Raw genomic sequence first — 14479 nt, forward strand, 5'->3', positions numbered from 1 at the left:
CTTTCAAAATAGACCTGGAATTCTCTTACTTCTGCCCAAATTCACTAGCACCATCCTGGTTCCTGGCTCCACCGTGTCTCTCTTCAATTACTGCAATAGCCTCACCATAGGTAGGTGTATTCTTAAAACAGCACAGTGGAATCTTTTAAAAGTTTTAAGTCAGACTTCTGTCCCAAACCCTACAGTGGCCACTGACTTCACTCAAAATAAGACAATGTTCTTTATGGCTTACAAGACCCTATATATGATCTTCCTCCTCCCTCCATCACTGGAACCTCATCTGGCTGTACTCTCTGCCTCACAGTACTCTCAGAGCTGCTCTGCTCCCACCACAGGGGCAGCCTTGTTCCTCTACAGACACCTAATACACCTGGGGCCTTGGTTCTAGCTTTTCCTTCTACCTGGAGCACATCTCCAGTCATACACAGCTATCCCTTTTGAGTTGGCTCAAATCTCACCTTCCCAGAAGTCCTATCTTGCCTTTTAATTCTGCAACTTGCCCTTCTGCCTCCTTCCTGATTCCTCTCAATCTCTAACTTTTTTTTCATACCACTTACCACTTTTTAAGATATTACAGGATTTTTTTAACCTGCATGTTGTCTGCTCTCCTCACCCCTATATAAACTTCAGGAAGGTAATGATCCTTGTTTTATTCATGAATGTATCCCAAAGAGCTTAAAACAGTGTCTGGTACATGAAAGGCATTCAATAAATACTTAGTGAATGATTCTGCAAGGCCAAGGCTCTTTCGCGAGGAGCCTTAGCCGGCTTCTACGGTGCTGTATTTACGCAAAGGGCCGAACCCCAGGGAGCTTCGAGCTTCACAGGGGTAGTTTCAGGTTTAGATTTGTAATACAAAGGAGATATTAGGTTAAAAAACACTAAAGGGTGCAGTTAGTTTCTTGCAGGTGGCTGAGGAAGTGAGGGCACACTTCCTCTCCCTTTGCATGTTCCAAGTGTTTCCATTTGCAGCCTAAGTGATTTTGAACGTTCTCTTGCCGAAACAAATCCACTGCCACCGCATTTGGGCTTGGCGACGCGGACCCTGCCCTTTCCCTGGTAGCTTCAGTGCCCTCACTTAGGTGGTCAGGCCGCGCCTAAACATCATTTTTTTCCTGGGCCAGGAGGGCCCTGTCACAGGGACAAGGCGCCGACGTGCCGCCTCCTCCGTGGCCAGATGTCCCACAAGGCAGCCGCAGAGGTCGCAACGCCCCGCCGCTCACAGGCGGCGAGGCGAACACCCGCGCCAGGCCCCGCGGCGCGTCACGGCCGGCGGCGGCGGCGGCGGCGACTTCCCGGCTCCCCCCCCCCGCGCCCGTCGCACGCACGCGTACTGCGCCCAGCATGAGGGTCGCCGCTCTGATCAGGTAACGCGGCGCGGGAGCCGCCTTCCTCCTCCCCTGCCGGCCTCTCATCCTTTCCTGCTGGTAAACGGCAGCTACCGCCGCCGCCTTCGGCGGCGCGGAAGAGTGTCTGTGCAGGAACCGCGTGTCCGGGGGCCCAGCGGCTCCTCCTGGCCACAGGAAGAGGCGGAGTTTTCGGGCTATTGCCCGGCCCCTCCCGCGGCCCTGGACTGAGGCTCTTCAGTCTGTCAGCCCCTGCCTCTGATTTTTCTGGCCCTCATACGTGAATTCACATTGGGTTCACCAGGGGAACTTGAAAACCCACCCTTTTCTGGGTCTCACTGGCAGAGCGCTGGTTTCATTACTCTGACAAGGTTCCGGGTCGGATTCTTAAAAAGTGTAACGGGCAGTGAAGTTTGAGAGCCAACGGCTTCACTTCCACTTACTCAGTCCTCTTCTGCAGTTCCTTGTCTTTCTGCGCCGACTTCGGTCCGCCTTCCTCCGGGGGCTGTTACTAGCTCCGCCCCCTCCTGCTTAAGGCCACTTCTCCCTCGCCTGCAGTCCCACCCGCGACTGGTTTGCTTTTGACCAAGGTGTATTTTACCTTGGGGCTCAAGTACAGAGAAAGGGTCTCTTCCCTCGGGATGAAGATGGAATTGTATCAGTTTTATCCTAAATCCAGTTGCTTTTGATATAGACACCTGCTTTTAGGTTGACGTATGGTAACATACTCTATTAAAAAAGAAGTTTGAAATTTATAGTAGCGCAACTTATTTAGGTGTCTAAAAAAGTGAGTCCTGTGATAACCAAAGACAGACTAGTCTATACTTTTTATTATTTATTTTTCTTTCTTTTTCTTTTTTTATTTTTTAAAATTTACATCCTAATTGGCATATAGTGCAACAATGATTTCAGGAGTAGATTCCTTAGTGCCCCTTACCCATTTAGCCCATCACCCCGCCCACAACCCCTCCAGTAACCCTCAGTTCTCCATATTTATGAGTCTCTTCTGTTTTGTCCCCCTCCCTGTTTTATATAAGGGAAGGGAAAGACAGACTAGTTTAGATGTTTCTATGTCCAATATGTAAACTGAAGCGAAGATAAACATAGTAACATTAAAAAGGGAATTTAGACTACAGTACATGTATATTTGATGAGATTAGGACCTGTATAGAGTGTCTGAGATACATCACAACCAACTTTTCTTTTGTAAGCCCATTGAAGATTTCATAAACGTTTTTGTTCAATGCCCTAGTTAATTGATACTGCTTAACAATAGTGACCTATTAAGAATGCTTAATGTTACATTCTAATCCTTTCTGCAGTGACTGGAATATTCCAATGCCATTTTTATGACTCTGTAACCTCAAAATAATTATTGATATTCAGTAAAGTTTTTCTGTTTTTTTTAAAATTTTTTTTGATGTTTATTTTTTATTTTTGAGAGAGACAGAGCACAAATGGGGGAGGGGCAGAGAAAGCAGGACACAGAATCCACGAAGCAGGCGCCAGGGTCTGAGCTGTCAGCACAGAGCCCGATTCAGGGCTTGAACCCACAAACCATGAGATCAATGACCTGAGCCAAAGTCGGCCACCCAGCCGACTGAGCCACCCAGGCGCCCCAGTAAATTTTTTCTGTTAAGTGAATGATTAATCTCTGACCATTGTGATCTTCATGATCAGATAGATAAGAATAAAAAGTAGTCCAGGAAATGAGTAATTTACATCATATGCCATTTGCCAAAAGTTTAACCATTGAAGTAAGACACACCAACTGAAGAGTCAGATCCTGGCGACATTGATAAAAGATTACTATAATCCATTACAGTAAATATTCAGTAATGTATATATATTACTTTTATGGTAAAAAAGCAAATTACTAAAAAACGTCAATGTTGGAAAATTCTTGCTAAATGTAAGATCTGTATAAATGTTAGGAGACATGCTATAAGTATGAATATATAACAATTTATATATAAGAATATGAATGCATACATAAATATACATTTATATGAATATACATTTGAATATATATGAATTTAAACTTAAATACGGTGAATCTATTTGTAATGTATCGTGTGTGTGTGTGTGTGTGTGTGTACTAAAATGAGAGATGGGATATATTCGTGTGCTTTAAGGGATAAGTGAAACCAAGATTCTCACATATCTTTAGAGCATGAAGAACATTATTCTTCTTATACACAAAAGATTGACTTCTTCAATTTTACAGTTGAAAGACACCTTGAGGATTAGCTAAACCATTCTCTGGTTTTATAATGAAGCATGTAAACCCAAGCACATTGAGTAATTTCACTTAGTATACCAGAGGTGGGAATTAAAATTCTAATCTATAGGACTTTTCACCTAACATATGCTTAGGTACTTTGTAATGTTCTAAGAGGCAAGTAAGTTGCTCAGCATTTTCAAAACCTTTTGTTCTTACAGTATTTTTTGGACACTAACATTCCATAGAACACAGTTTAGGAAATGCTATTTTAAAGCCATATTTGAAATTTTAACGTATTTACAAATGAATTATAAAGCTAAGTTCTGATTATAGGTGTCAACTCTTTATTATTTTTTAAGTTTATTTATTTTGAGACAAAGAGTGGGAGCAGGGGAGGGGCAGAGAGACAGAGAGGGAGAATCTCAAGCAGGCTCTACATTGTCATTGTACAGCCCAATGTGGGGCTCTAACCCACAAAACTGTGAGATCAGTTTGAGGCCTGAGGTGAAATTAAGAGTCAGAGCTCAACCCCCTGAACCACCCAGGTGCCCAGGTGTATACTCTTTAATCTTTAATAATCTAAAGAATTAGAATTGTGGTTTTATGCACATAAATCTTTAATATTCTAAATATTCTAAAGAATTGGTGAAATCTTTTTGTCCTGAGAAAATAGAGCAGTGAAGTTCAATAGGGGAAGTTGTGGAAGATTTAGGGGAATATCAGAGTCTGAGGAAAGGGAGCATGATGTATAACTTCACCATGCCCCTTGTGGTCTCACCTTGAGAAGTTCTGGAATGACCGTTGTTATTGATTAGAAGAATGCGGTAGAGGCAGATAAATGTTGGCAACTAAAATAAAAGGCAAAAGGTCCAGTTTCTAGGACAAGCAGTCTCTTTTTAAAAGTTTCTTGGTCTATGAACAGGTCTCAAGTGCCTGGAGGGGCACCTGCAGATCTTAAGCAAAGATTGGAAAGAATGGAACAGTAGGGAAAAAAGGGAGGTAATGATAAAGTAAAGGAAGAAACATGTACAATGAAAGGCAGTAGAGTTTTATTTTTTTAATTTTATTTGTTTAATTTAAATCCAAATTAGTTAGCATATAGTGCAACAATGATTTCAGGAGTAGATTCCTTAATGCCCCTTACCCATTTAGCCCATCCCCCCTCTGACAACCCCTCCAGCAACCCTGTTTGTTTTCTGTATTTATATTATTGTAAATAGTATAATTATTTATCCCTGTTTTTATATTATTTTTGCTTCCCTTCCCTCATGTTCATCTGTTTTGTCTCTTAAAGTCCTTATATGAGTGAAGTCATATGATTTTTGTCTTTCTCTGCCTAATTTCACTTAGCATAATACCCTCCAGTTCCATCCACGTAGTTGCAAATGGCAAGATTTCATTCTTTTTGATTGCCAAGTAATACTCTATTGTATATAAATACCACCTCTTCTTTATCCACTCATCCGTTGATGGACATTTGGGCTCTTTCCATACTTTGGCTATTGTCGATAGTGCTGCTATAAACATTGGGGTGCATGTGTCCCTTTGAAACAGGATACCTGTATCCCTTGGATAAATACCAAAGTAGCTGCACCAGCTTGCATTCCCACCAGCAATGCAAAAGAGATATTCTTTCTCTGCATCCTCACCAACATCTGTTGTTGCCTGAGTTGTTAATGTTAGCCATTCTGACAGGTGTAAGGTCGTATCTCATTGTGTTTTTGATTTGTATTTCCCTGATGATGAGTGATGTTGAGCATTTTTTCATGTGTCATTTGGCCATCTGGATATCTTCTGTGGAGAAGTGTCTATTCATATCTTTCGGAGAGGCAGTAGAGTTTTAAACCAAAATAAAGGTTGCCATTCAACCTTGTTATAGATGAACTTGGCATAGAGGTTGCCATTGGCATAAAGGTTGCCATTCAGCCTTGTTATAAATAAACCACTTGTCTTGACTAAGTGATTTGCCCTTGCCTTAGGTAGATTTGGTATGAGAATTTAGAAGTTCCTTTCAATCTGTTTATTAGATCTAAGGCTCAAGCCTTGTCCTGCCATCATCCATATAGTGATAGCTAAAGTACTGATGGTAATGATGTTTAACTTCATCAGTGTAATTCAGCGTTTTGTTTTCTAGCTCTATAGAATGTGAACCCACCATGGCCATCAAACTGTCCTTAGAATGGGTCTCAGATCTTTAATTTGAGCCTTTAATTGGTGATGGTGGTCAGTTTTTAGATTTCTTATAGTAAAACAGAATAGACTGTTTTCTACTTTTCCATAGAAAATTTCATCTAAGGAATATATGTAATAGCTGTTTAGCTAGAATTTACAATTAAATCATATTTTTAATTTTCAAAGCACTTTGTATATAAAGGAGAGCCACTGTTATAAACCAAAGAGACCAAAGAGTTATCATATTTTGTTTAGAATGGTCTTTGTTATCCTGGCACATAATTTCACAAGCTCTTGTCAGTAGCAACCTTAGGCATTCAGATACATTTGTTTAGTTTGCTTCTGCTATGGAAATTACATGTGGTCTTTTGTGTTTTAATTCTAAAGCAGTTCCTGAAGTATTCTGAAAAGTCGAATAAGTATATTTTGATATCTAATGATTCTATGTTCAATAACCTGATATTTATCTCTTTATTTCTTTTTCAGTGGTGGGAAGGACAGCTGTTATAATATGATGCAGTGCATTGCTGCTGGGCATCAGATCGTTGCTTTAGCAAATCTAAGACCAGCTGAAAACCAAGGTAAGTGTATGATACCCTTACTGGGAAGTTCTCTAAATGACTGAAACTCCCAACTTCATAATTGCATTCTATTGTATGCAGTATGCAAAGACAAAAATGGAACTAATATATATTTAGCACCTAATTAGATGCTAGGTTCTATGCTAAGTGTCTTTAATTGCATATCCTTTATTTCTCTTAAGAACTCCTAGACAGTTTTATTAGACAGAGATACTGAAACTCATAGTTTTATAAATTTCTCCAAGGTACGTAACTTGAATAAACTTGCAGACCTGAGGCTTGAACCCTTGAACCTCCTTACTTCAGAGTGTACTGCTCCTCCACCACAGCACATTCCAAGTATTGTAAGCAATGTACAGGTGAATAAGATACACCTTCTAGGAGAGTGGAGAGTGAGACATATAATGATAAATGATCCATTTTACATGTACGCTAAACATGTAAGACTTGAGAGAAGCATAAAGCAGTACATTTCCACTTTTTATTTGCCTGTGATAACAAGGGCATCCACAAATAAGCCACAGACCTCATGTAAGCTGTTTTGTTTTTTTTTTTTCAGTTTTCTTCCCAGTGAAATTTCCCTAATTAGAAATTTTCCCCCCTGTGACCTTGTCTGTGTCCAAGTTTCCCCTTTTGATAAGGACACAAGTCATATTTGGATTAAGAGACCACCCTAATGATCTTATTTTAACTAATTACATCTGCAGTGACCCTACTTGCAAATAAAACCACATTTTGAGCTATGGATATTAGGATTTCAGGGAAAGAATTTGAGGGGGACACAATTCAACCTTCGATAATTTCTTTTTACTGAGATATAACTGCGAAATAATATTGTATTAGCTGTAGGTGTACAATGTAATGATTTGGTATATGTATATATTAAGACATGATTACCACAATAAGATTAGTTAACATCTATCACCATGCATAGTTGTACTTTTTGTTGCTATTAGAACTTAAAAAAAAAGGAAAATATTCACCAATTTGCCTTTTATACTCTTCTATTATACCCATATAATTATAGATATTAACTGCTAAGGTATAATAGGGAAAGATTTACACTTGTCTGACTTTATTTAATACTACTTCTCCACATGGCTCTTCTAGTAAGAGCTTTTTATCATCCCCTTTACTCAGCTTTTTTCAAGACCATGCTTTGGCTCTATTGTTATTTTAGGATGAATTAAATGAGTAGTATATGTAAAAACACTAATTAGAGTTCCTGGCATGAAGTAAGCATCCAGTAAATTTAGTTGAATCTGAATCTAGTGCTAAATATGTCCCTTTTTTTCCCTCCCTCCCTCCTTTCCTTCTTTCCTTCCTTCTCTCCTTCCTTCCTTCCCTCCCTCCCTCCCTCCCTCCCTCCTCAAGGCTACCAGTCTGTTGAGTTTTTGTTTTTATATCATTTTACAGTTATTTTCTATTTATTTAGTCTTTGATTTTTATCCCCAAATAGACTGCTTATTCTTGAGAGGAGAGATTATGTCTTCTATGTTTCTTTAGTTGCGCCTTAGTACTTGGGACCGCTCTATGCCTCTATAGTAGGCATTCACTCAATTATTGGTAGACAGATGAATAATGAACTAACTAGAATTAGGCCTGGAATATCAAGCAGTTATTTCAGTCAGATATCTGAATTTTCTTTATTTCACACTTAAGACCCAAGTAATGTTGGAAGTGAAGTGGGAAGGTAGAGATTTGAAATATTTTATAGGAAGAAATAGAAAACAGATCTTGTAAAGGGTCAAGGGTAAACACACACTCTAGGATTTTGCATTAGGGTTTCAATGATGACTAATATAACAGCATTTCAATGACGAATAATATAACAGCATTGGAAATGACCTCCTTTTTCTGACTTTAAATAATACAGAGAAAACTCTTTGACTAAGCTTGAATGGAAACTGTATTGTAACTTCTATATTATAAAAGAAGAAGCAGACTTTTGTTGCAGCCTTATGTTCTGTTACTAAAGGAAAAAAAACTTCCCTTATTCCTTCTGGCTAAGCAGGCAAGTGGGTTTTTTAAGCTTTCTATCTGAGAGGTCTTGGTATTTAAAAAACAGAAATTTATATAATATATATAATGATATAATTTTTCTACCTGGAGTTTCTATCTTGTTTTAAACTTCTCTACTTGAATTAGTATAGTTACTTTGTACTGAATCATTGATGTATAATCTTCCATGTGTTCATGGTTCACTGGCAGGGTGGATAAAATGATAAAGTGTATCTCTAAATTATACTTCAGAATGGTATGGAGACATTTACTTAGAATATTGCTAGAAAAATTCAACAGTAAATGGAATTAAAATATTATGAAGTAAAAGCTGGAAAAAAAATCAGCTGAAACTGTAGGGGAAGAGAGTAGATGGCTGTGGGTTGGTAAATGGAGAGGATTTAGCTAATCTTGATTTAAAGTCAGCAGGAAATTGGTGATTATTGAATGATTCATTGATTGACTTATTTTTTCCCCAAACATGTTGTAAAAGGAACTGTAATGAGGAAAGACTGGTAGAGATGACTCCAGTATGAAATTGGTTAGAGTGAATTCATGGCACTGGGTTTTCAATGCGTAGTCTGGAAAGGAATTTATTTCCATCAATGGGGATAATGTGACCTTGTCATAAAATTCACAAAACCATCTCTTTAAATTTGTAGTAGGAACTTTTGTGGCATGTTAATTGAGGTGCTTCAGGCAACAGTGGAGTCTTTTGGTTTTATTTGATCTCATACCATTGTTGCAATATAGGTTCCATTAATACAAGTTACATTGTGGTTAGGACTAAATGGAGCCTTAAAGGAAAATTGTCTTCTAGGTTTTTTGAAGTCAGTAAAATGTTTTAATTATTGTGCCAACATCAGGAAGTTTCTTGCTGAGAAGCTCAAAGTTCTTTAAATATATTAATTCAATTGTATCAGTGTTCTTTAAAACTAATATATTTAAAGATCCAGGGTAAGTGTGAGATGAGGGTAGGCTGAAAGGTTTTTTGGTGACTTTGGCTATATCTCTACTTCCTACTGTTGACTAGGAGTAGACAGGTATGTAGTAATAATGTGAGTACATGCAAGCCAGTGTGGTGTATGGGTTGGGTTCAGATCTGGTGGGCCAAAATGTGATGGCATATGGTGATGGTTTTGATTAATGAAGGGGCCCTTAAAATATCATTTTTTCATCCCTTTTGATAGGATACTTTTCATACTCAGGTTAATTGGACATTCTTGGCATATATGCATACATACACACATACATACATATATGTCAAATAGTGTTGTAAACTTTTTTTAAAACTTACTAACACATTGTGAACATATTCCGTGTTATTATTATTCCATCACAATATTTCCTAGATATATTCTTTGAATCACAAATACCTGATAAAATGTAAGTCTTTTAAGGGTACATAAATTTGAGATGTAGTTCATAATCTCTCCCCTTATTGGAACACGTTAAAGCACATTAGCCTAGGAAGAATTACAGCAAAGACACCTGTTTAACATGGTTATCCCGTTTTTAATAAATTATTTGACCATGGAATCCTTTCTGCATCCAGTATTTATTACCATCACATGGGATTCCTATTCTGCAGAACATACTTTAGAAAACTAAAAGGCAACCGATGGAATGGGAGTAGATATTTGCAAATGACATATTGGATAAAGGGTTTGTATCCAAAATCTAGAAAGAACTTACCAAACTCAACACCCAAAAAATAAATAATCCAGTGAAGAAATGGCAGAAGAAGGGGTGCCTGGGTGGCTCAGTTGGTTAAGTGCCCAACTTCAGCTCAGGTCGTGATCTCACGGTTCATGAGTTTGAGCCCCGCATTAGGCTCTGTGCTGACAGCTCAGAGCCTGGAGTCTGCTTCGGATTCTGTGTCTCCTTCTGTCTGTGCCCCGCCCTGACTCACACTCTCTTTCTCTCAAAAATAAATAAACATTAAAACAATTTAAGAAAGAAAGAAAGAAAGAAAGAAAGAAAGAAAGAAAGAAAGAAAGAAAGAAAGAAAGAAAAGAAAAGAAAAGAAAGGGGCAGAAGACATGAATAGACACTTCTCCAAAGAAGACATCCAGATGGCCAACAGACACATGAAAAGATGCTCAGTATCACTCATCATCAGGGGAATACAAGTCAAAACCGCATTGAGATACCACCTCACACTGGTCAGAGTGGCTAAAATTAACAACTCAGGAAACAACAGTTGTTAGCGAGGATGTGGAGAAAGAGGATCTCTTTTGTACTGTTGGTGGGAATGCAAACTGGTGCAGCTGCTCTGGAAAATAGTGTGTCGATTCCTCAAAAAATTAAAAATAGAATTACCCTATGACTCAGCAAGTGCACTGCTAGGAATTTATATGGAGAGTACAGGAGTGCTGATTCATAGGGGCACATGTATCCCGATGTTTATAGCAGCGCCGTCAACAATAGCCAAATTATGGAAAGAGTCAAAATGTCCATCAACTGATGGATTAATAAAGATGTGGATTATATATACAATGGAATACTACTTGACAATGAAAAAGAATGAAATCTTGCAATTTGCAACAACGAGGATGGAACTGGAGGGTATTATGCTGAGTGAAATAAGTCAGTCAGAGAATGACCGATATCATATGTATTCACTCATATGTGGAATTTGAGAAACTTAACAGAAGACCATGGGGGAAGGGGAGGGCAGAAAATAGTTTCAGAGAGGGAGGCAAACCATAAGAGACTCTTAAATACAGAGAACAAACTGAGGGTTGATAGGGGGAGGGATAAGGGAGAGGGAAAAATAGGTGATGGGCATTGAGGAGGGCACTTGTTAGGATGAGCACTGGGTGTTGTATATTAGCCATGAATCGCAGGAATCTACTCCTAAAGCCAAGAGCACACTGTATACACTGTATGTTAGCTAACTCGACAATAGATTATATTTTAAAAATAAAAATAAAAATAAAAAATAGAAAAAATAAAAAGAAAATGCTCCTTCTTCATTTGCAACAACATGGATGGGCCTAGAGGGCATTATACTAAGTGAAATAAGTCAGACAAGGAGAGACAAATATTATACGATTTTACTTACATGTGGAATCTAAACCAAACTAATGAACAAACAAAACACTAGACTCTTAAATACAGAAAACAACTAGTGATTGCTAGAAGGAAAGTGGGTAGGGGAATGGGTGAAAGTGGGTTAAGAGATACAGACTTCTGTTTATAAAATGGGCATGTAGAGTAGCATAGGAAATATAGTCAATAATATTGTAATAATGTTGCATGGTGGCAGATGGTGACTATATTTATTGTGGGAAGCACTGAGAAGTCTATAGAATTGTCACATCAATATGTTGCACACTAATATAACATTGAAACTAATATAACATTGTATGTCAATTATACTTCAACAATAAAGTAAAAAATAGAAAATGCTTTTCCTCAAAATTATATTAATGGTTGCAAAGTATTTCATTATATGAATACACTATAATTTTTAATATAAATAATGCTATGATGAATATCTGCAAATAATATTTTGTACCTTCATGATTCTTTTTTCTCAAAAGTAAATATGAGATCAAAAAGCCTGATCCAATATATTTGTAAGTTCGTTTGTATCATCAAAATAGTCTGGTGTGACTCATCTATTTTGAATATTTTACCTGTATTGATATTTGTGGAATCTTGTGACAACCAGTGATTGTGTTACTGACTAGCTTAAGCTATGTTTCTGTACACATTTGTAACTGCTCTAACAATATTGAATTTCTTTTTCTTTTTTAGATAAACAGTTTTATTAAAAGTATATTACAAAGCTCATGGGTCCACCTGAGACATGGTTTATTTATTATTTTTTATTAAGATAAAATTGGTATATAACATATTAGTTTCAGGTATATAACATAATAATTCAATGTTTGTTTAAACTCCAAAGTGACCACCATGATATATCTCCTTACCATTCATCGCCATACGATTGACCACCCTCATGCATTTCATACATGCTCCTTCAACCCCCTTTCCCTCTGAAAACCACAAATCTGTTCTCTGTATCTGTAAGTATGATTTTGTTTTTGTCTTCTTTTGTTTGTTCATTTGTTTTGTTTTTTAGATTTCACATGTAAGTGAAATCATTTGATACTTGTCTCTTTCTGACTTATTCCACTTAGTGTGATGCCTTTGTATGTGGCAGTATATATGCCACATCTTCTATATTCATTTATCCATTGATGGACACATATTATTTCCATATCTTGGCTATTGTAAATAATACTGCAGTGAACGTGGGGATGCATGTATCTTTTTTGAGTTAGCATTTTTGTTTTCTTTGGATGAATACCCAGAGGTAGAATTGCTGGATCATATGGTAGTTCTAGTTTAATTTTTTCAGTAACCTCCATACTGTTTCCCATATTGGAAATTTCTTATTAATTTACATTCCCACCAAAAGTGTATGAGAATTCCCTTGTCTCCACATCCCCTACAATACTTGTTGTTTTTTATCTTTTTAATAATTGCCATTCTGACCAGTGTGAGGTGTCACATTGTGATTTTGATTACATTTCTCTGATAATTAGTAATATTTGACATCTTTCCATGTGCTTGTTGGTGATCTGTGTGTCTTCTTTAGAAAACTGTGTATTTAGATTCTCTGACCATTTTTATTTGGATTGTTTGGGTTTTTTTGCTCTCGAGTTCTTTATTTATATTGGCTATTAATCCCTTATTGGATATATGATTTACAAATATTTTCTTCCATTCAGTAGGTTGCTTTTTTATTTTGTTGATAGTTTCCTTTGCTGTGTAGAAGCTTTCTAGATTGATCTAGTCCCATTTGTTTATTTTTGGTTTTGGAGTCTGATCCAAAAGCTCAGTGCCAAGACCAATGTCAAAGAACTTACCACCTATGTTTTCTTCTAGAATTATTATGGTTTCAGGTCTTTCATCTATTTTGAGTTCTAATTTGTTTTAAGTTTTTAACCGATTTTGAGTTCATTTTTGTGTATGGTATAAAATGGTGATGTAGTTTCAGTCTTTGGCATGTAGCTGTCCCATTTCTGAACACCATTTATTGAAAGATACTATTCTTTCCCCAATGTATATTCTTAGCTCCTTTGTAATAAAGTAATTGATGATATATGTGTGGGTTTATTTGTGAGCTCACTATTCTTTTCCACTGATCTATTTGTCTGTTTTTATGCAAATACCATACTGTTTTGATTACTATAGCTGTTTTATTACTATAGCTTTATAGTACAGTTTGAAATCAAAGAGTGTGAAACCTCCAACTTTGTTCTTCTTTCTCAAAATTGGTTTGTCCATTCAGGGTTGTTTGTGGCTCTATACAAGTTTTAGAATTATTTGGTCTAGTTCTGTGCAAAGTTCCATTGGAATTCTGATAGAGATTGCATTGAATCTATAGATTGCTTTGGGTAATATGGACATTTTAACAATTAATTTTTCCAATCAATGAGCATGGAATATCTTCCCATTTATTTGTGTCTTCTTCGATTTCTTTCACCAATATCTTATAGTTTTCAGTGTGCAGGCCTTTAGCCTCCTTGATTAGATTTATACCTAGGTATTTTATTCTGTTTGATACGATTGTAAATGGAATTGTTTTCTTAATTTCTCATTCTGGTGGTTTGTTATCAGTGTATAAAAATGTGACAGACTTCTGTATACTGATTTTATATCCTGCAGCCTTTTTGGATTTGTTTATTAGTTCTAATAGTTTTTTGGTGGAGTCTGTAGGGTTACTATATAAAGTATCATGTTATCTGCAAATAGTGACAGTTTTACTTCTTCCTAATGTGGATGCTTTTTTTTTTCTTGCTTCATTGCTGTGACCAGAGCTTCTAGTACTATGTTGAATAAAAGTGACGAGAGTGAATGTCATTGTCTTATTCTGATCTTAGAGGAAAAGCTTTGAACTTCTCACTATGGAATATGATGTTAGCTGTGGGCTTGTCATATATTGCCTTTATTGTGTTGAGGTACTTCCCTCTATGCTCACTTTGTTGAGAATTTTTATTATAAATGGATGCCAAATTTTTCTAATGCTTTTTCTGCATGTATTGAGGTGATCATATGATTTTTATCCTTCATTTGTTAATATGGTGCATCATGTTAATTGATTTGCAGATGTGAACCATCTTATTACCCTGGAGTAA

General features: G+C 37.1%; 1 protein-coding gene and 1 long non-coding RNA gene across 9 annotated transcripts in view; one reads left to right on the plus strand and one right to left on the minus strand.

Moving 5' to 3' along the window:
* Positions 1–1923, minus strand: part of LOC128772971 (uncharacterized) — a 78104-nt gene extending 76181 nt beyond the window's left edge. Inside the window, exon 1 of one of the 2 annotated variants that reach the window (XR_008417125.1) lies at positions 1790–1923. This is a non-coding gene — a long non-coding RNA (uncharacterized LOC128772971). Of the gene's footprint in view, positions 1–1328; positions 1516–1789 lie in introns of those variants that run through there. The other variant, XR_008417124.1, reaches the window with a different exon arrangement.
* The window catches only part of DPH6 (diphthamine biosynthesis 6), a 439826-nt gene continuing 426499 nt past the window's right edge, over positions 1153–14479 (plus strand). For 5 of the 7 annotated variants that reach the window (XR_008417119.1, XR_008417120.1, XR_008417121.1 and 2 more), the window contains exons 1-2: positions 1158–1367; positions 6229–6323. Coding sequence is in view for 2 of the 7 variants with exons in the window: in XM_019442639.2 (XP_019298184.1) it covers positions 1345–1367; positions 6229–6323 (118 nt within the window). In the remaining 5 variants the exon portion in view is untranslated. Of the gene's footprint in view, positions 1368–6228; positions 6324–14479 lie in introns of all 7 variants that reach the window. The other 2 variants (XM_019442639.2, XM_019442636.2) reach the window with 2 other exon arrangements.

This window comes from Panthera pardus, unplaced genomic scaffold, assembly GCF_024362965.1.
Source record: "Panthera pardus isolate Hobbes unplaced genomic scaffold, ASM2436296v1 HiC_scaffold_24, whole genome shotgun sequence".
NCBI classification, from domain to species: Eukaryota; Metazoa; Chordata; class Mammalia; order Carnivora; family Felidae; genus Panthera; species Panthera pardus.